The sequence below is a fragment of the Mauremys reevesii genome, linkage group 2 (genome assembly GCF_016161935.1).
Source record: "Mauremys reevesii isolate NIE-2019 linkage group 2, ASM1616193v1, whole genome shotgun sequence".
Lineage (NCBI taxonomy): Eukaryota > Metazoa > Chordata > Testudines > Geoemydidae > Mauremys > Mauremys reevesii.
In genome coordinates this window covers 12229415-12252017 of record NC_052624.1, presented here as the reverse complement: position 1 = coordinate 12252017, position 22603 = coordinate 12229415, and the positions used below count along the sequence as shown (strand labels likewise).

General features: G+C 47.0%; 1 protein-coding gene across 4 annotated transcripts in view; it reads left to right on the top strand.

Annotated features, from left to right (window-relative positions):
- Nucleotides 1–22603, top strand: part of PLCD1 (phospholipase C delta 1) — an 85354-nt gene that overhangs the window by 45643 nt on the left and 17108 nt on the right. For all 4 annotated transcript variants that reach the window (XM_039526578.1, XM_039526579.1, XM_039526581.1 and 1 more), the window contains 4 exons: nt 1060–1291; nt 5610–5811; nt 7306–7450; nt 8880–9029. In XM_039526578.1, the coding sequence (XP_039382512.1) occupies nt 1060–1291; nt 5610–5811; nt 7306–7450; nt 8880–9029 (729 nt within the window). The remainder of the gene's footprint in view (nt 1–1059; nt 1292–5609; nt 5812–7305; nt 7451–8879; nt 9030–22603) is intronic.

The following is a 22603-nucleotide window of genomic DNA, read 5'->3' as shown; positions in this document are numbered from 1 at the left end:
TAGGAAAAATGGCTTTTTCCCCATTGGAAATGTTGATGAAAACTCATTAATTCTCATGGAAAAGTTTGACTTTTAATAAACGAGCAAAAACTGAAGTATTTGAACCAGAAACTGAAACTTTTCCATTCAGAAATTCTGCCGTAGTGCCTCAGAGGTGCTGTAGTTTGAGTGCCTTATGCTCTCATTTTCCTTAATGAGCGAGGCTTCTGGAAGGGCTACATCTTCCATAATGCATCCCGGTCTCCCCTTATGGGAGGTGGTGGCCTCATGGGAGTCTCTGGTTGTGATGCATCATGGGAGACATAGTCTAGCTGGGGAGCCCAACCTGTAGAGGAGACTGGGGACGCAAGGAAACTGAACTACAGCTCCCCTGAGGCACCAGGGTAGGATATCTGGATCAAAATATTTTGATTTGGGGGCATTTGTTTTTCTGAGGAGAAATTAAAACTTTCCACAGAACGCAGGAACTTTTCACCAAAAAACTAATTTTGCTGAAAACCCAGATTTTCCATCCAAAAGTAGTTTTTATGGAACATCTTCAACGAGCCTTTCTGCCTCTGCTTGCTAGTCTCTTAGTGCCAAATCTCAAACCCATTAAAGTGAACAGGAGTCTTTCCCTTGACTTTAATTGGCTGTACATCAGTCCCTTCATTCCTTGCTTAATACATGTTTCAGTTATTGTTTCCTTGTACTCCCCTGTCTGTCTGTCTCCATATGTTGTATCTTGGCTTATCTTAGATTGTAAGCTATTGGGGGCAGAGACAGTCCTTTTGCTCTGTGTTTGTACAGCACTGAGCACAACAAGGTCCTGTTCTATGATGAGTGCTCTTAGGTGCTACAGTAATACAAATAATAAGTCATAATAACTGTTGATGTTTCAGTGATAGAAGATGACCCTGCATAGGTCAGTAAGAGCCATCAATCAAGGGCTTCTCATTAGGCAGCAAATAACTTTCCAGTTATTTTGTGTTCTACACTGTTTAGAGCTGGTGCAGATTACGGCTGGAATATGCTATAAGGAAAGAAGGTTTTCACTCCTTCTCCCCCCTACGTTTACAGCAGTGTGACAAATCCAAGACAGAGACCTTGGAAGATGAGGAGATAGAGACATTTTACAAGATGCTGACTGAGCGGGCGGAGATAGATGAGATCTTTGCAAAATACTCCAGTGCTGAAGGGATCATGTCCAGGGACAATCTGCTGAGGTTCCTCCGAGAAAAGCAGCAGGAGGAGGATGCTGTCCCTGAATCTGCACTCTCCCTGATTGAGAGATATGAACCCAACGAAACAGGTGGGTTGGCAGCACTGGCTGCTGTTTGGGTGAGAGTCTAAAATTCTTGCTCTGGGTAGAGCAATTCCTGGAACTATTTTGCTGCTGTTTCCTTCTCCAGCCTTGCATGTCCTTGTATTGCAGCAGCCATCTCTGATGTGTCAATATTCCAGAAGAATGTTAGCAGCTCCACAGGGATGTGTTGGGTAGACTGGAAAGTGTCTTTTTTCTCAGTTCTTTGCTCTGGTGCAGGACCCAGCAGGAAAATGGTTGATATATAGAGTTTTAAGGGTTGCTGTAGTCCTTGTGGGGAAGCGACAGATGGTTTATTTACTAATAATCCTTGTATAATATTTAGCACTACTATAGCACCTGTCATCTGATGATCTCAAAGCACTTTGCAAAGGCAGATTTGTATTATAATTTCCATTTTCCAGATGGGGAAACTGAGTCACAAAAAGCTAGATTCACGATAGGATTTAGGCACCTAACTGCCACTTTAGGCACCTAAATCCCAGAATCAGGCCCTACTGGGATTCACAAAGTTCCTTCTCAGCTGCCACCAAACTCTGTAGGCACCTAAGCTCACTCGGAGCCTAAATTTTTGGAGTAAAAGTTCCCTAGGCGCCTATGTTCCTGCCTCTGAGCATGCCCACGGCAGCCCCAAGCCAGGCATCTGGATAATATACATGACTGGGCTATTGGTATAGAAGGGTACAGCTTGCTCAGGAAGGACGGGTAGGGAGAAAAGGGAGGAGGGGTTGCCTTGTATATCAAAGATGTATACGCTTGTGCTGAGGTTGAGATGGAAAAGAGACAGACTTCTTAAAAGTCTCTGGGTAAGGATAAAAGGGGTATAAAACAAGGGTGCTGTCATGGTACAGGTCTATGATAGACCACCTAACCAGGAAGAAGAGGTGGATGAAGCTTTTTTTAAACAACTAACAAAATCATCCAAAGCACAGGACTTGGTGGTGATGGTGGACTTCAACTACCCAGGCATGTGTTGGGAAAACAGCACAGTGGGACACAGATTATCCATCGAGTTCTTGGAATACATTGAAGACAATTTTTTATTACAGAGGGTGGAGAAAGTGATTAGGGGAGAGGCTGTTCCAGATTTGATTCTGACAAATAGGGAGGAACTGGTTGAGTATTGGAAGATGGAAGGCAGCTTGAGTGACAATGGATCATGAAATGATAGAGCTCATGATTCTAAGGAATGTCAGGAGGAAGACAGCAAAAGAAAGACAATGGACTTCAAGAAGGCAGATGTTAGCAAACTCGGAGAATTGCTCGGTAAGATCCTGTGGGTCAAACCAAGTACTATGGGAATTTTGAGAACTGTGCAGAGCAGGCAGAACTTAGGTTTTCAGAGTCCCACCTGAAAGACCATCTAGACTTAATTGAACTCAATGGGCCAGATCCTCAGCTACTTTCTCTACACCAGTCATGATTTTATAGACCTCAATCATATCTCCCCTCCACCCTAAGTCATAGGTGGAGCCGGATTGGGTCAGAACTTCCTACCAGATCTGGGCCCTGCAGATGAGCTTACATAAAACAGGGTAAGATTCACTGGGCCAAGGAGAGGGCGAGCACCAGTCTGAGAATGACTCAGTAACCTGGCAGTTGGAGCACTCCCCTGGGAGGTGAGCGACCTGAGATCCAGTCCCCCTGCCCCAAGGGCTTTTTATATGCTTTATCCACAGTGGAACTGCTTCAGCGGGAGAGACTGAGCAAGCCCCACTTCAGAATATCCCAGTTAGGGAACTCTCTAGAGAGGTGGCAGATCCTTGTTCAAATCCCTTACGCCCTTCACGAGGAAGGGAGATTTGAACTAGGGGTCTCCAAAATCCCATATGAGAACACTACCCACTGGCTAAAAGTTAGGCAGGAGCTGGCTCTGGTCCTCCCCTGGCCGCTTGCAAAAACATCATAGATGCCACATACCAAGAGAGGGTTCACAGCTGAGACTCCCAAGCAGAGGGAGGTGCCTCCCTGCAGCCTGCACTTAGGGCCCATCTCTGTGAGAGCAGTGGGGCTTAGGACACACTCCTGTTGCTGGCATCTCCCATTGGCTTGTATAGGTGAGGTAGGTTTGCCACCTTTCTAATGGCTGGTAACCAGACCCCGGTGGCTCTGCCCTACCTCTTCCCCCCAAGCCCCGCCCCTGCTCCGCCTCTTCCCTCGAGCCCCGCCCCTTCTCCATCTCTTCCTCCCAAGGCTCCGCCCCTGCTCTGCTTCTTCCACCCCCGATAAAAAAAACTGGACATCAGGGTTTGTCAAAGGGCACCCGGACACACAAGCCGAAACCTGGCCTGCCAAGGTGAAAACTGGACAGGTGGCAACCCTAAGGGGAGGAGCCACCTAGCATGCTGGCTTTTGTGACTCCCATTCTGAGGCCCTGCTGCCTAGCTCTCCTTAGCCATTGCACAGGGAGCCTAGGCACCCCAGCTCAGCCTTGGGGAATCCCCAGTGATTTCCAAGCACCTGGAAAACACGGTAACACTCAGCGTCGCCATGGCTGCATTTCTTAGCCAACCTAGCCCAAAGAGAACAAGGAGACGCTTTTGAAACTTGGGTACCTAAATATAGTGAGGCACCTAAATCCATATTTAGGCAGCCAGTTAAGTGACCTGCATTTCAACAGAGCAAATACGGAATTATTTTATTTCTACTCGGAGATGAAATGAGTAACCGCCGTGCAGCATCTTAGAGTGACTATCCCAGACAGCAAACAGGCCGTGATCCCAGGCTGTGACTGGCGCAGCTCGAGAATGGGGTGGGGCCAGAAGTAGCTGTGCAGTTCCCTGGTTTTGGGACTGGCCTGGGGAACCAGTTCAGTTCCCAGCATAAGTTAGAGCACCCGCTGGCCAAGCCAGTGCTGCTGTACTTCATTGGCCTCTGCCCTTGGCAAGGCTTGGTTTACTCAAATGATACATTATTCATGTTTCCTAGGCCATTTGAGGGATGTGAAGGGGATATAAAGCTTGATGTTCATTTTTTATTCGAAAAGCGTTGCCAGGCAAAGGGGGCTGTCAGCTTCTACTGAACAACAGTAACAGCATTAGTATCACTAAGGCCAAATTCAGCATAGGCAGCTCATTGAAGTCAGTGGGAGCTGTATGCAGGCATCTGTGGGTACAGTTATTAAGCCTTTCAGATTTAGTTCTTTGTGACCCAAAGCTACAACTAATCAGGAAAAAGATCTTGGAGTCATCGTGGCTAGTTCTCTGAAGACGTCCATGTAGTGTGCAGCGGCAGTCAGAAAAGCAAACAGGATGTTAGGAATCATTAAAAAGGGGATAGAGAATAAGACTGAGAATATATTATTGCCCTTATATAAATCCATGGTACACCCACATCTTGAATAGTGCGTACAGATGTGGTCTTTTCATCTCAAAAAAGGTATACTGGCATTAGAAAAGGTTCAGAGAAGGGCAACTAAAATGATTAGGGGTTTGGAACGGGTCCCGTATGAGGAGAGATTAAAGAGGCTAGGACTTTTCAGCTTGGAAAAGAGGAGACTAAGGGGGGATATGACAGAGGTATATAAAATCATGAGTGATGTGAAGAAAGCGAATAAGAAAAAGTTATTTACTTATTCCCATAATATAAGAACTAGGGGCCACCAAATGAAATTAATTTCAGGTTTAAAACAAATAAAAGGAAGTTCTTCTTCACACAGCGCACAGTCAACCTGTGGAACTCCTTGCCTAAGGAGGTTGTGAAGGCCAGGACTATAACAGGGTTTAAAAGAGAACTAGATAAATTCATGGAGGTTAAGTCCATTAATGGCTATTAGCCAGGATGGGTAAGGAATGGTGTCCCTAGCCTCTGTTTGTCAGAGGGTGATGATGGACGGCAGGAGAGAGATCACTTGATCATTACCTGTTAGGTTCACTCCCTCTGGGGCACTGGCATTGGCCACTGTCGGCAGACAGGATACTAGGCTAGATGGACCTTTGGTCTGACCCAGTATGGCCATTCTTATGTTCTTATGAGTTGAATCTTACAAGCTAGTGTGTACTTCTCTTTTGGGAACAGCAGGCCTGGTCATTGGGAGGGGTTGGACACTACCAGGAATGCTCTGAAGACTTGGGGGTTGGTGGGTGCCTTTAGCTAACCCGTTCAGAGAGAGTGGAGTGCTTGTGTAGCCAGACCCTGGTGGTGTCAGAGAGCTGACCCACAGCAAGGCACAGATAAAACTTCCTCACACTAGGGCAGGTGGTGTCGAGGGGCCTCACAGCCCAGGGTACCCTTAGGGTGTGTCACATTCTTCCAGTACTGAGCTGTCATATTTTCACTGCTGGTTTATATTTCTTTTATCTGGTAGCCAAGAAACAACAGATCATGACCAAAGATGGTTTCCTGATGTATCTGCTGTCTGCTGAGGGGAACATATTCAACTCCTCTCACAGTAAAGTTTACCAGGACATGACTCAGCCCCTCAGTCACTACTTGGTGTCCTCGTCGCACAATACCTATCTAATGGAAGACCAGATCAGAGGGCCCAGTAGCACCGAGGCCTATATCAGGTAAAGGGGGATCTCTCAACACAGATTGTACCAGGATACAGAACACACACAGGCAGGCTTGATCCTAGAATGTTCAATTCCACCCTTGCATGAACTGACCCTAACCTTATTGCTGAGTGTTGTGTCTGCCAGCTAGTGGCCAGATGTTGGACTGGCCTCAAACAGCTGCAAACAGGCCAGCCAACAAGAAACTTCCCTGTAGCTAAGCCAGCAGAGAGGTATTGCCAACTGTAAGCGTGCAATAATCCGGAGTCAGGCCCCTCAGATAATGAGATTTTAAAACTAATAAATGTAACATGCTTTGTATTTGTCTTCTGGAGTTGGGGACTTCACGGGTCATGTTTTCAAGCTTTTCTCTGCAGCCATGAGGGCTAGACATTGATTCTTTTTTCAGTGAAAGCTGAATTCTCAGGCAATAGCATGATTCCAGGAGGAACTCCCCCCCCGCCCCCCCCGCAAATCACGTGAGTCATGAGCAGATTGTGAGCGTTAGTTACACTGAGTAGGTGCTCTGCTACCGTGGCTCTTTTCCTACCTGATGGAATTGTTGGGGAGCAGCAGCTATCTAATCAAAAGCGACGGGGAGCGGGCAGAGGATTTAGCTCAGTGAATTGCTTTCATTGGTTATTTGAATGCATTTTGCAATATCAGGAAATTACTTAATCCTGATTCCATTGTGGTTAACTGTGTGGTTCCCACAAGTCTTGTAGCAGTGCTTATAGGAGATGGGTCACTTTAAGCATATGGGGAATTACTGTACACGTGGCCTACTGTACATATATGCCTCTGTAGAGAAAAGTGGAAAGATCATCTTCAGAAGCCTACAGTGATGAATATATAGACAAGAACTTACATTTGAAGGCAGGAAATGACTGAACCAAACAATGCAGGGCAGGGGCTTTCTAAGTGCACATTCAAGCTGTATAATCTGTGGGGTGAACTTTCTAAAGGGGATTTCATCTCATTAAATGCCAGTGGAGTTCGCATAGGTACATCAGTGAGCACAGCTTTGAAAATGCATCCCCAACTCCTTGTCAAATCTGCATGAAAAATGCAAATGGACTAGGCCTCTCTGATTGTGGCAGCTACTGATGGCTTCTTTGATCCACTCTCTTTATGCCCAGTCAGCCTTTCCCGATCTGCTCTTCACCATCTCGGGACTTCACTAATCTTTCTCTCCAACCCCCTTGTGCTTTTCAGATCCCCCTTATCTTCAGCTGCCCTGAGCTTTTCCCGTCTCCCCTCTCCTCAGATTCCTTGATGCATTTCTGAGCTTGCTCATCAGTTTCTCTGAGCTCCTCTCTTTTCAGTTGTTCTGATCTCTCCTCAGTCCCATTGCACTTTTACAGGTTCCCCTGTTTTCACTTACTCTGCACTTGTCAAAGCCGCCCATCAGCCTTCAGCGTATATTGAAATGCCCGTATACAATATCATCCCATTTTGGGGAGGGGAAGGGGGGAGAAAAACCCAAATGCCTCCATTCTTTGTTTCCAGAGCCCTGACCAAAGGCTGCCGCTGTGTGGAGCTGGACTGCTGGGATGGTCCTAACTCAGAGCCTGTCATTTATCATGGCTACACACTCACCTCCAAGATCCTCTTCAGTGACGCCATAAAGGCCATCAAGAACTATGCTTTCAAAGTAAGAACAAAGGACGGGGGTATCCTGCAGCTTCATTTATTTTCCCTGAGAACAAACAGGCAGACATCCCGCTCCAGTGAAATACTCAGCTTTCCATTGTGCGTACAGAATGAAACCTGCATACGTCCATTTCTCACTGGTCCCTTTCTGGGCTGCCATACCTCTGCCTGGCCCTTTGCAGAGAGCAGCACCTGAGGGTTATTGAAATGCTGAGCCCTTTGGGGCAGGGATTGTCTTTGCATTGCACCAAGGGCGCAGCACTTAGCGCGATGGGACCCGGACCCCTGCCACAGTGAAGACAGTAACCAGAAATTAGAACAATAATGCATGTAGGCAATGGGAAATGCAGGCAGTCAAATTAACTTGGCTGTTCAGTTCATGCTTAGCTTGGCTGTGATGTCTGATGGCTCAGCCTTATTTATCCAGAGGTTTTAGAGAAATCCACGTGTGTGCCTGTGAGGCACTGATGCGAGATATTCCCTCTCTCTTCCTACTAAGAGTAAATTATTGGGTGTAGCAATCAAACCTGGGTGTCTTGCATAGCAGCCCTTGGCTTTCATCCTTTATACCAAGACTGTTGTTCTTCCAGACTCACTGGGGACTCAGGCTTGCTCCTTCTTCTTCAGTTAATTTGCCTTTAGAGCCAACATCCAGTTTTCCCCAGGATTTTAGGATGCAGAAATCAGAAGCCTACAGTGCAAGGAAATACCCAGGAGGGTGCACAGCGGGTAGCACTTCCCAGGGGTCCTAAAACCCGTTAGATGTGTTATCAGGAAGGGAAGAAATGACTTGATGATATAGGATCTGTCTTGCCCTTGTCACACTAGTATCTGAGCATCTCACAGGCATTAATGGATGTTACTTTCAGAACACGCCTCTGAGGCCAGGAAGCATTATCACCATTTTACAGCTGGGGAACTGAGGCACAGGGAAAATTAAATGACTTGTTTGAGGTCTGTGGACCAGTTCAGCTGGGAATTGAGCCACTGCTTCCTACTCCAGTGCCCTAGCCTCTAGATTATGCTTCCTGGGAGGCTTCAGTAGATGGCTACCAAAATGGTGCTGTGAATGTGTAACATTATGTTAATGTGTATTTGAACTTGTCTGTACTGCTGTGTTAACAGCCTGGTTTCCAATGAAATGTGCTGTTAGCAGCACCTTGGTTTTGTAACACATGGAGGGAAGAAATTGCTAGTGTAATACCTAATCTCATGGAACTGGGAGGGACCTTGAGAGGTCATTGAGTCCAGCCCCCTGTCTTCGCAGCAGGCCCAGATGCTGTCCCTTACAGTTTTTGCCCCAGATCCCTAAATGGCCCCCTCAAGGATTGAACTCATAACCCTAGGTTTAGCAGGCCAATGCTCAAACCACTGAGCTATCTCTCCTCTTGTCCCATTAAACCATGATGTATGTTGCTGTCCTACCACAGACCTCTCCATACCCGGTAATCATTTCCTTGGAGAACCACTGTAGCCTGGAACAGCAGAAGATGATGGCTCAGCACATGAAGACGATCCTAGGGGACATGCTGCTGATAATGCCAATTGATGGAAATATATCAGACTTCCCCTCGCCGGAGGTGAGTGGAGCTACTTTACTGCTTTGTGTGTTGTTACACGGCCTGCGTTCTTACCAGACTGATGTAATATCACTCCCCGTGATAAGGAGAGTCACTGAGAAGTCTCAGTTGAAGACGCTCTGTGGAACTCAGGGACTTTCTGGTCCAGAGGCCAGACAATGTCTTCAGCCCTGTTAGCAATTGCTTTCTCACAGGGCACGTCCAGTCAGCTGGGTATTACAGGTCTGTTTTGTATATGCTCACCTTACACAGAACTTGGTTAATATGATCTTCCAGGGCCTAATGTCCACTGGATACTGGAGTTATCCTAATTAGTTTTAGTGTATATGAGGTGAAGACTAGCTCCTTGGGAGAAGTAGGAAGGGGAGTTGTCTCCATGCAACTGAATAGGCAGAATGGACCACTGCTTGATTATAATATAGAGGAGCAGCACTGTTCTGTACTGAAAGAAGCTCTCACTGGCTTGTTTTCTGCTGCCCTTCCGTCCCTTGGAAGCTATTCCATGAGGATTCTGGCCCATTCCCAGGGAGTAGACAGAGTAACAGAGACAGCCATGCTGCATTGATTTCCCCTTCCCCTTCCCTTCCCTTCCCTTCCTCAACCTGCATGGGGAAAATCAGTGCAGGTTACTGCAAACCGTGTCTCGTTGCAGACTCTCTTCCCCCTGAGAGAGATTCTGAGGGCAGTGGTGGCTTGGGGAGTAATAGAGAGCATGGGGGCTGCGTTGCCAAGGGATTGCAAGGAGTGGGGCAGCTGGGTGGCAGTGCAGAGGCAATGGACCTTTGCATGGAGGCCCCTTTCCAGTGGCACATGCCTAGAGAGCCTTGCACATCAGTGCAGCCCATAAGTTTGGGGAGCTGACCCCCAGGCCTGATAGGGGAGGAAGGGCCCCAGCAGACTGATGAGGTAACTAAGTGAGTTAACACTTGTGGGCCATTGGCTGGCTACTATGCATGCTGCTAATAAATTCAATACCGAGCTAAACTCATTAGGACTGTTGCAGTCATTAGCCAGAGTTTCACTCAGCTGGGAGTGAAGCAGCTTAGCTCCCTGGATGCCAACGACACTGATCTATACCAGCTGAGAATCTGTCCCAAGCTGATACTTCAGCCTGATTCCAAAACAGCAGCACGTGGAGGAGAAGATACAGCGACAAAAATGACCTTGGATTACCTAGGGCATTTTGAATGCTTTTTTAAACTCTTATTTTTACCCAAAGCTTCATTGGCCCAGAAAGTGCTGGGAGGAGTTTGTGGATGGGGAAATCCAATGGTCAGTGCGGGAGAGAGGGGAAGGGGGAAAGTAGTCAAAAATACCGTAGGAATTTGACGTCTCCCGTGTTCTGCTGTATTTTAAGGCATTTGGGAGTGTTACCTTGTATTTGTACAGTGCTTAACAAAATGGGGCCCTGTTCTTGTCTGTTCCCTAGGCATTGCTATAATAAACACACCATTGTCCCACTGGGACCTTTGCATTAGGGAAAAGAATTTCACTCCATAGTTCTGCACTGACTGTGCCATGGCTTGTGCAGGAATAGGACACCCCCCCAAGGTTGGGGATTGAATAAGATTTTACTGAGTTGGACAAGCAAGCTCTTGAGAGATTGTGTTACTGGCTTTCCCCTCACTTCCTGGCTCCTTGTTTGTCCTCAGTGCAAAATCCTGAAATCAGCTGATTGCTTTTCAAAGGGCTGTTAACTCTTTGTAAAATTATATATATAAATAAATCTTTAACAAATAAAATGGGAAATAATAAATCAGCAAAAACCAAAGACATTTTGCACATTTTTGTTTCCTGCTCTCTACCTCATGTGCACTCTGGCTCCTCTGATACACAACGGGCCAGCTCCTCAGCTGGCGTAAATCAGTGTTGCAGCATTGAAGTCAGTGGAGCTATGCTGATTTATATCCGCTGAAGATCTGGTCTAGTCAGCTTTTTTAAAAAAAGGAAAAAATAATGGTATAAAAATAATTCCTCACTTTTTTCCTCTTGTACTATTCCTCCATCTGCCTAACATGTGTGCCTAGTAGAATCTTTTCTCAAGACCAAATTGTTGACTGTTGTAAAAAATACTTTCATTTATAATTGATACGTAAAAAAACCTTCCTTGATTTTCCACTTCCTAGTAAAGCTGGCAAGGGGGAAGCGGGAGGGGGCAGTGAATTTTTTATTAGAAAAAAGTGTGTCCATTTATTTTCTCAGTTTGGAATCCACCCCTGGCAAACAGCTAGAAGGCTGTAAACAAAACGCAAAGCAGGAGAAGCATCATTATGGAGTCCGTTGGCTGGGTAGTTTTAGGACTTAAAGAAATATACCACACTGCAGGAAAAGGGAAGTTGACACAGTTTAGATTCTCACTCATGAATTACAGTGCAGTCCAGGGTGTGTATCTAATTTGGTAGGTCCTAATCCTGCAAACCGTTACTGATGTGAGTAGTCCTTATGCACATCTCATTGCCTACTCACATCAGGGGCAATTAACCCTGTTGCCAAGGGCCAGCAAAAGCCCCTGCACCACTTAAGCTACGCCCAGGGGTTCACTGGCAGAAGGCTGCATGGATGCCAGTGCACCCCCACGGCCCATGGAACCAGTCTGTGTAACATCCCTGCATAGGCCGGCATGGAAGGCTGCTGTGGGGCTTGGAGGAGAAAGGAGAGGCTAGAGTCACACATACAGTGGGGGTTTGACTTCCTCAGCCACTCTTCACTCCACCAGTCCGGAGCACAAATGGTCTCCTAGCAGCACTGGGGCGAGGCGTTTTATACAGATGGATGGTTGATTTGCATTGGTGGGCACATGGTATGTCCATTCTCACATCCAGGATAAAGAAGTACAACGGATAATCCCATCCCATCCCCACTAGTTCACCCTCCATGGAAACTTCCTTCTCCATGAAACCATCTTCCCCGGAGGTTTCCCCGGTAAGGCTCTCTAAGTTTGTCTCTCTTGTTCTTTATCACATTGCACGTGACCTCCTGGGAGGAAAACATCACTCTACCTAGGAACAAAATCCAGTCGCTTCATTTGCCATTCTGAAAGGCACCTGGCTTTTTATTTCCCCGTCTCTGAGAAAGCTTATTCGGGAGCCAAGTGGAAGAAATAATTAGATCAGAATGGAACAATAACTCATGGGTGGGTGATCCTAACTGCAGAGCATGGAGAAAATAGCCTCGCCAGCCCAGCACTGGAACTGAAATAAGCACACGGTTTGCAGTAACCTGCACTGATTTTCCCCTGCAGGTTGAGGAAAGCAAGGGGAAGTAGAGGAATCAGATGGGTTAAATAATAAAGAGTCCTCATAAAACACTCCAGATTGATAGAGTGGATAGCGCTTGCTGTGACCCTGAAATCCCCATGCTGCAGGCATTTAGCCAATGGCTTCTCACCTTGCCTACAGCATCTCCCTTCTCAGGGGCTGCCCCAGAAGCCATGGCTGTATGGGCTGGTGTGCCCAGAGTGCTGCTGCCCACCGTCTCACATACAGACAGACATGTGACCATGTCCCCCTGGCCTCTCATAGACTCATAGACTTTAAGGTCAGAAGGGACCATTATGATCATCTAGTCTGACCTCCTGCACAATGCAGGCCACAGAATCTCACCCACCCACTCTTGTAACAAACCCCTAACCTATATCTGAGTTATTGAAGTCCTCAAATTGTGGTTTGAAGACCTCAAGCTGCAGAGAATCCTCCAGCAAGTGACCCGTGCCCCATGCTGCAGAGGAAGGCGAAAAACCTCCAGGGCCTCTGCCAATCTGCCCTGGAGGAAAATTTCTTCCCGACCCCAAATATGGCGATCAGTTAAACCCTGAGCATGTGGGCAAGACTCACCAGCCAGCACCCAGGAAAGAATTCTCTGCAGTAACTCAGATCCCACCCCATCTAACAACCCATCACACACCACTGGGCATACTTACCTGCTGATAATCAAAGATCAGTTGCCAAATTATTTGCCAAAATGAGGCTATCCCATCATACCTCTCAACACTTCAGAGTTGTTAACTCTCCATGGAGTGGCCCCCTGCCCATCTAACCTTCCTTGGGCTTGATTCACGCCTCAGTGGCAGAAAGTCTGCCTGAGTCAGAGCCATCGTTGCACAAGCCTCCTGCAATCCCCAGTCTGCTGCGGTGTGTCTACACTGCAATTAAAAACCCACGGCTGGCCCATGCCAGTTGACTTGGGCTCAGGCTACGGGGCTGTGGCTGGAGCCCCAAGCTCTAGGCCCCTGCAAAGAAGGAGGGTCCCAAAGCTCGGGCTGCAGCCCAAGCTGGAATGTTTGCACCGCAATTAAACAGCCCCTTAAACCGAGGCCCATGAGCCCCAGTCAGCAGGCCTGGGCCGGCTCTGGGTTTTTAATTCAAGTGCAGACATACCCTGTGAGACCTGGAGGGAGCTTGTGCCACCCGTAGAGTAGCAGCGCTGCCCCGAAAGGCAAAGGACCAGGCCATTTGGTCAAGCAACTTACTCTGAAAGCCTCTTCCATCAGTGTTTCTTCTGAGTCCTGACCCCGCACATATAATGGAATGGAAAGTGGTGTGTGTGTGTGTGTGTGTGTGTGTGTGTGTGTGTGTGTGTGTGTGTGTGTGTGAGAGAGAGAGAGAGAGAGAGAGAGAATATCTAGGTCTGATCCCTCTACCTCCTCCCCCAGCTCCTCTGCTGTGTCTTTTCCCGAAGTTATTCCGGTGCCGGAGGGAGCCGCCTTTGCAGCCCCTCCTTTCTGGGCTCGCTTTCCTCTCGCTTCGCCTCTCTTAAAATCCTCACCGGAAAATGTCTCTCCTCCTCTCTTGCTGATGCCCCTTAATTTTTCCCATCCTCTGCCATTGTTTCTCATTTAACTTCATTGTGCAGTTATTGCTATTTCACCCAGCAAAGCAGCTCAGGAGACAATTTCCCTGAAAGACACTGTACAAAATAAGGGTGTAATAAGAATTCGTGTATTGGCTCTTCAGAGCCCTTGAATCATAGAATCATAGAATCATAGAACTTAAGATCAGAAGGGACCATTATGATCATCTAGTCTGACCTCCCGCAAGATGCAGGCCACAAAAGCTGACCCACCCACTCCTGAAATAATTCTCTCCCTTGACTCAGCTGTTGAAGTCCCCAAATCCTGATTTAAAGACTTCAAGTAGCAGATAATCCTCCAGCAAGTGACCTGTGCCCCATGCTGCGGAGGAAGGCGAAAAACCTCCAGGGCCACTGCCAATCTACCCTGGAGGAAAATTCCTTCCTGACCCCAAATATGGCGATCAGCTGAACCCCGAGCATGCGGGCAAGACTCTCCAGCCAGACACTCAGGAAAAAGACTTTCAATATCCCAACATTGACCCTTGGTACTAATTACCAGTGGTCGCACGTTATTGACCTATTGACTAAATCACGTTCTCCTATCAAACCATTCCCTCCATAAACTTATCAAGCTTAATCTTAAAACTAGAGAGGTCCTTCGCCCCCACTGTTTCCCTCGGTAGGCTGTTCCAGAATTTCACTCCCCTGATGGTTAGAAACCTTCGTCTAATTTCAAGCCTAAACTTCCCGACTGCCAATTTATATCCATTTGTTCTCGTGTCCACATTAGCACTGAGCTGAAATAATTCCTCTCCCTCCCTGATATTTATCCCTCTGATATATTTAAAGAGTGCAATCATATCTCCTCTTATCCTTCTTTTGGTTAAGGAAAACAAACCGAGCTCCTCAAGTCTCCTTTCATACGACAGGCTTTCCATTCCTCGGATCATTCTAGTGGCCCTTCTTTGTACCCGTTCCAGTTTGAATTCATCCTTCTTAAACACGGGAGACCAAAACTGCACACAGTACTCCAAATGAGGTCTCACCAACGCCTTGTATAACGGGACTAGCACCTCCTTATCTCTACTAGAAATACCTCGCCTAATGCATCCCAAGACCGCATTAGCTTTTTTAACGGCCACATCACATTGCCGACTCATAGTCATCCTGTGATCAACCAGGACTCCGAGGTCCTTCTCCTCTTCCATTACTTCCAACTGGTGCGCCCCCAGCTTTTAACTAAAATTCCTGTTAGTCATCCCTAAATGCATAACCTTACACTTCTCACTATTGAATTTCATCCTATTACTAATACTCCAGTTTACAAGGTCATCCAAATCTCCCTGGAGGATATCCCGATCCTTCTCCGAATTGGCAATACCTCCCAACTTCGTGTCATCCGCAAACTTTATCAGCCCACTCCTACTTTTGGTTCCAAGGTCAGTGATAAATAGATTGAATAAGATTGGACCCAAAACTGAACCTTGAGGAACTCCACTGGTAACCCCCCTCCAACCCGACAGATCACCTTTCAATACGACCCGCTGCAGTCTTTCCCCTTTAACCAGTTCCTTATCCACCTCTGGATTTTCATTTCGATCCCCATCTTTTCCAATTTAACCAGTAATTCTTCATGCGGTACCGTATCAAACGCCTTACTGAAATCAAGATATATTAGATCCACCGCATTTCCCTTGTCTAAAAAATCTGTTACTTTCTCAAAGAAGGCGATCAGGTTGGTTTGGCACGATCTACCTTTCGTAAAACCATGTTGTAATTTGTCCCAATTGCCATTGACAAGCAGTATCTCATTAACCCTCACAGCTCCCCTGTCAGATAGGTAGGAAAGTATCTTTATTCTGCACACTGGGGAAACTGGGACAAGGTGCTGAGCTCTTTTAATTCTCACCTGAATTTAGCCCCTACCAGGATCATGCCCACAGCGAGGTTAAGTAAAGTGCCCAAGGCTATGTATCAGGTCAGTGGCAGAACAGTATCAAGCTCTTTCACAGGAGCTCAAACTTTATGAGTTAATGGTCCCTGTGAATCTGTGAAACTGTGTGTGATGTATTTGGAGCTACTCTCTAATAATTTATGAATATTGTGTGTCGACCGGGTTATTGGGAGGTTCACTTTGTGCATAGACTGGTTGAGTTTAACAGAGGCTGTTGGGAAAAACAAGCAGGACGGAAAGGAATGGCTGAAGATAAGCCACTTCTCAGCAAACACCAGAGAGCTGTTAAGAGACAATGCCACGGCAGGGGAAGGTTAGGAACACAGGAGATCAGAAGAACCTGGGCAAGTTTAAAAAGGAACCTCTGTCAAGGGAAGTGGGGAGGGATATTTGGGGGGGTGTTTGAGGTCACCAGACTGAGACACCAGGGACCTGCTGGGGAGTCTGAAGAATTTAGGGCTGCCTAAGTGACCATCAGGGGATAATAGGGCTTTAGGTAAGATAGACACACATGTAGACTGTTTAGAGAAGAAGGATTTTAAGACAACAAATGCTTTGTTCCTGTTGTTAAAATAATCAGTACTTTGGTTCGAAAAGGCTGTCTGGTCATGTATGCCGCTGGTACACAGACTCCCACAGGGGAGAACCGCAGGTGCCTGCACTCAGCATGGTGGATGTGCAGGGTATTGCAGCACGGAGCCCGGTCTGAGAGCGGGCGAATCACAGGATTCCACCCTAGGGAAGGCTAAAGGCACGAGGGCTGAGACATGCAGGGCTGCACTCGGAGAGAGCAGAAGGCAGGCAGAGGTGTGGCTAGTTCTGCAACCGGGACTCTCTATCCCTAACTTCAAGTCCTGAGTTCCATCTACTCCCAATCCTGCTGCCTCTCAGGAGATATTGTGTTGTATTTGACCTTGTGCTTCCCACAGGTAAACGAAGTGGGTTTTGTGGTCAAGCCTTGCCAGTTGCTATTACTTACCGAAGCATTTCAGGAACGCTGGGGCTGCTACACAGCACAAAGGATGTGCTCAGCAGAGCTGAACTAATTAGTTGATTCTCTTTCCCCTCAGGCGTAGTTTGGCAGGAACTACTTAATATCACATGGAGGGAAACCGAACTGCCATAATGAGAGTTTAGTTTTTTAAACTTCATCCTGGAGGAAAGCCACTGAAAATCAGGATGTCAGCATCTCTTGTTCCAGATAGACATACTGACTGTCAAGTGCCAGTGCTCAGCATACATGCCTCATGGGACTAAGGTTCAATACAACTTTTATTGTAGAACAGCAGTGGTCACCAACTGGTCGATCACGATCACCATCAACTGGTCGATCCTAGAGGATCTCCCAGTCGACTGTGATCTCTGGCGGCACAGCGGGGCTGCCGCTAAGACAGGCTCCCTGCCTGCTCCAGCCCCACGCTGCTCCTGGAAGTGGCCAGCGCGGCCCCGGGGGTGAGGGACAGGGTTCTCCCTCCGCACGCTGCTCCTGCCTGCAAGCACCGCCCCCACAGCTCCCATTGGCTGGGAACGTGGAGCTGTGGCCAATGGGAGCTGAGGGGGCAGTGCTTGCAGAGAGAGGCAGCATGCGGAGCCATGTGCTGCCCGCCCCCCAGGGGCCGCAGGGGCACGTTGGCCCCTTCCTGGAGCGGCATGGGACCGAGGTAGGCTGGGAGCCTGCCTTAGTGGCAGCCACACTACACCAGCAATCGGGAGCCGCCGGAGGTAAGTGCTGCCCGGCGGGGGGCTGCACTCCAACCCCTGAGCCCCCTCCCTGAGCCAGCACCCCAAACTCCCTCCTGCACCCCGAACCACCTCCTGCACTCCAAGCCCCAGCCCTGAGACTCCTCCCAGAGCTGGCACCCCAAACCAGCCTTGAGCCCCCTTTTGGAGCCAGCACTCTGAACTCCCTCCTGCACCCCTAACCCCAGCCCTGCCCCCCTCCCAGAGCCAGCACCCTGCACCTCCTCCTGCACCCCAACACTTTTCACCAGCCCCGAGTCTCCTCCTACACCTGAACTCCCTCCCAGATCATGCACCCCTCACCCCCTCCTGCACCCAATCCCCTGCCTCAGGCACAGCCCAGAGCCCCCTCCCACATTGGGAACCCCTCAGGTCCAGCCCAGAGCCCGCACCCCATCCCAAACCCCAACCCCCTACCCCAGCCTGGTGAAAGTGAGCAAGGGTTGGGGAAAGCGAGTAACGGGGCAGGGGGGAGATGGAGTGAATGGGGCAGGGCTTTGGGGAAGGGGTGGGGCCTCGGGGAAGGGGCGGGGTAGATCCTGGGTTGCCTTTAAATTCAAAAAGTGATTTTGGGTGTAAAAAGGTTGGAGACCACTGTAATACAGCATCTTCTACAGAAACAGGAGACTGAAACGCTTCACACTGCTCAGTTATGAACCTCACCTCTGTGTAAGAGAGTAGCACCAAGACCAGTGTGCCACTTAAACTCTCAAAAAAGGACTTAAGACTGACCTACCAACAGTGAAGGGGGAATTTCACCCTCACTGATAAATACCAAATCACAACAGAATTAGAGAGAAATCAAGAGATATAGGCGAGGGGGAGACATTATTCATAGGCCAAAAAGGGCCTATTGTGATCAGGTAGTCTGGCCTCCTGAGAGCTTCATTGATTCTTGCATCAGCCCATAACTTCTGTTTGAGATAGACTGTATCTTTTAGAAAGACCACCCAGTCTTGATTTAAAGACTCAAAAAATGGGGAAAGATTACTAGTCCCTTCTTGCCAGCAGAGAGCTGAGGAATTAAGTGATTTGCCTAAGGTTTCGCACAATGTCAGTGGCAAAGTTGGGAATTAAATCTAGATCTCCTACATTTTATGCCATGGCCCTAACCACAAGACCATCCTTTTTCTATCTTCTGGACCCAGAAATGAGGCTGTGGCCAGGAGGCCTGAAATGCCCTTCCCTAGAGAGCTCTGTGATAAAAAGGCAGCGTCACAGAGATAAAGTACCAATGAGGCGGAACGGTAATAACTAATAGCAACACACAGCTTTTATATACAGTAGAGGCTGGTCCAGAATCTGCATGAGAGAAGGCTCTTGCACTGGTGAAATGAAGTTCACCCTTGTGGAGAGTGCCAGCATGAGGCCTAACAATCCCCCTGTTTAAAGGCTTGAGTGGGATGTAAGTGGTGCGTAGGCCTCTGTGCAGGGATGAATTTCTCCTGCAGGGTCTAGATGGAGTACAGGTATTGAAGGGTATGTGCTGTTTAGGAAAGACAGAAATAAAGACAAAGGTGGTGGAGTAGCATTGTATATCAATGATGAGGTTAACTGTAAAGAAATAAGAAGGGATGGAATGGATAAGACAGCGTCTGCCTGGGCAAAAATCACAATGGGAAAGAAAGCTACTAGAGCCTCCCCTGAGATAGTGCTTGGGGTGTGCTACAGACCGCCGGGATCTGATTTGGATATGGATAGAGACCTCTTTAATGTTTTTAATGATGTAAACACTAATGGGAATTGTGTGAACATGGGAGACTAACTTCCCAGATATAGACTGGAGGACAAGGGCTAGTAACAATAATAGGGCTCAGATTTTTCTGGATGCGATAGCTGATGGATTTCCTCACCAAGTAGTTGAAGAACCAACAAGAGGGGATGCCATTTTAGATTTGGTTTTGATGAGTAGTGAGGACCTCATAGAAGAAATGGTTGTAGGGGACAACCTTGGTTCAAGTGATCATGAGCTAATTCAGTTCAAACTAGATGGAAGGATAAACAAAAATAGATCTGGGACTAGGGTTTTTTATTTCAAAAGGGCTAACTTTAAAGAATTAAGGAAATTAGTTAGGGAAGTGGATTGGATTGAAGAACTTGGGGATCTAAAGGCGGAGGAGACCTGGAATTACTTCAAGTCAAAGTTGCAGAAACTATCAGAAGCCTTCATCCCAAGAAAGGGGGGGAAAATCATAGGCAGGAGCTGTAGACCAAGCTGGATGAGCAAGCATCTCAGAGAGGTGATTAAGAAAAAGCAGAAAGCCTACAAGGAGTGGAAGATGGGAGGGATTAGCAAGGAAAGCTACCTTATTGCGGTCAGAACATGTAGGGATAAAGTGAGAAAGGCCAAAACCCATGTGGAGCTGGACCTTGCAAAGGGAATTAAAACCAATAGTAAAAGGTTCTATAGCCATATAAATAAGAAGAAAACAAAGAAAGAAGAAGTGGGACCGCTAAACACTGAGGATGGAGTGGAGGTTAAGGATAATCTAGGCATGGCCCAATGTCTAAACAAATACTTTGCCTCAGTCTTTAATGAGGCTAATGAGGAGCTTAGGGAGAATGGTAGGATGACAAATGGGAATGAGGATATGGAGGTAGATATTACCACATCCGAGGTAGAAGCCAAACTCGAAAAGCTTAATGGGATGAAATCGGAGGGCCCAGATAATCTTCATCCAAGAATATTAAAGGAACTGGCACATGGAATTGCAAGCCCATTAGCAATAATTTTTAATGAATCAGTAAACTCAGGGGTTGTACCGTACGACTGGAGAATTGTTAACATAGTTCCTATTTTTAAGAAAGGGAAAAAACGTGATCCGAGTAACTATAGGCCTGTTAGTTTGACATCTGTAGTATGTAAGGTCTTGGAAAAATTTTTGAAGGAGAAAGTAGTTAAGGACATTGAGGTCAATGGTAAGTGGGACAAAATACAACATGGTTTTACAAAAGATAGATCATGCCAAACCAACCTGATCTCCTTTTTTGAGAAGATAACAGATTTTTTAGACAAAGGAAACGCAGTGGATCTAATTTACCTCAATTTCAGTAAGGCATTTGATACGGTTCCACATGGGGAATTATTAGTTAAACTGGAAAAAATGGGGATCAATGTGAAAATTGAAAGGTGGATAAGGAACTGGTTAAAGGGGAGACTACAACGAGTCATACTGAAAGGTGAATTGTCAGGCTGGAAGGTGGTTACTAGTGGAGTTCCTCAGGGATCAGTTTTGGGACCAATCTTATTTAATCTTTTTATTACTGACTTTGGCACAAAAAGTGGGAGTGTGCTAATAAAGTTTGCAGATGACACAAAGCTGGGAGGTATTGCCAATACAGAGAAGGACCGGGATATCATACAGGAAGATCTGGATGACCTTGTAAACTGGATTAATAGTAATAAGATGAAATTTAATAGTGAAAAGTGCAAGGTCTGCAGTTAGGGATTAATAACAAGAATTTTAGTTATAAATTGGGGACACATCAGTTGGAAGTAACAGAGGAGGAAAAGGACCTCGGAGTATTGGTTGATCACAGGATGACTATGAGCCGCCAATGTGATATGGCCGTTAAAAAAACCTAATGCGGTTTTAGGATGCATCAGGCGAGGTATTTCCAGCAAAGATTAGGAGGTGTTAGTACCGTTATACAAGGCACTGGTGAGACCTCATCTGGAATATGTGTGCAGTTCTGGTCTCCCATGTTTAAGAAGGATGAATTCAAACTGGAACAGGTACAGAGAAGGGCTACTAGGATGATCCGAGGAATGGAAAACCTGTCGTATGAAAGGAGACTCAAAGAGCTTGGCTAGTTTAGCCGAACCAAAAGAAGGCTGAGGGGAGATATGATTGCTCTTTATAAATATATCAGAGGGATAAATATCAGGGAGGGAGAGGAATTATTTAAGCTTAATACCAATGTGGACACAAGAACGAATGGATATAAACTGGACACTAGGAAGTTTAGACTTGAAATTAGATGAAGGTTTCTAACCATTTTAGGAGTGAAGTTCTGGAACAGCCTTCCAAGGGGAGTAGTGGGGGCAAAAGACATATCTGGCTTTAAGACTAAGCTTGATAAGTTTATGGAGAGGATGGTATGATGGGATAGCCTAATTTTGGCAATTAATTTGGCAATTGATCTTTGATTATCAGCAGGTAAGTATGCCCAGTGGTCTGTGATGGGATGTTAGATGCGGTGGGATCTGAGTTACTACAGAGAATTCTTTCCTGGGTGCTGGCTGGTGAGTCTTGCCCACATGCTCAGGGTTTAACTGATCGCCATATTTGGGGTCGGGAAGGAATTTTCCTCCAGGAAAGATTGGCAGAGGCCCTGGAGGTTTTTCGCCTTCCTCTGCAGCGTGGGGCACGGGTCACTTGCTGGAGGATTCTCTGCAGCTTGAGGTCTTCAAACCATGATTTGAGGACTTCAGTAACTCAGACATAGGTTAGGGGTTTGTTACACAGGAGTGGATGGGTGAGATTCTGTGGCCTGCATTGTGCAGGAGGTCAGACTAGATGATCATAATGGTCCCTTAAAGTCTATGAGATGTTATGAAAGGACAGAGGAATAGGGGGATGCTAAAGTACTGCAGGGCATAAGGAAGGTGTAAAGAGAGGGAAGCTCTAGGGAGAGTGTTTACAAAAGGGGGACGGATTTCAACTGGCTCCTGAAATAAATGCAGAGAAATGAAATCACCAGCATATTTAGTCTGACCTCCTGTATACCACAGGCCACCTGGACCCGCATACTCACTCCAACAACTGCAATTAAACCAGAGTATTGCACCCCTAAGGAGACACAACTATTTTATGCCCTAGGCAAAGAATAGGAGGGGCTGGGGTGCACCAATCCCCGAGGCCCTATCAGTGGCAGGAAATCAAATGAGATATACCCAGATGAAGACTGGTGATGTCTGTTCCTGCCATGTGTTGCCTGGTAATTGGTACCCTCCTGCTGGCAGCTTTTGTGCAGTCTTTGAGTGCCAGGAGGAGTGTTCCAAAGTAAACAGCTTGTTTGTGATGGCTAAAAAAAAAAAGTTTGGCTCCTTTATCAGGTTCCAGTGGTAAATTTCAGTTCAAGCCAG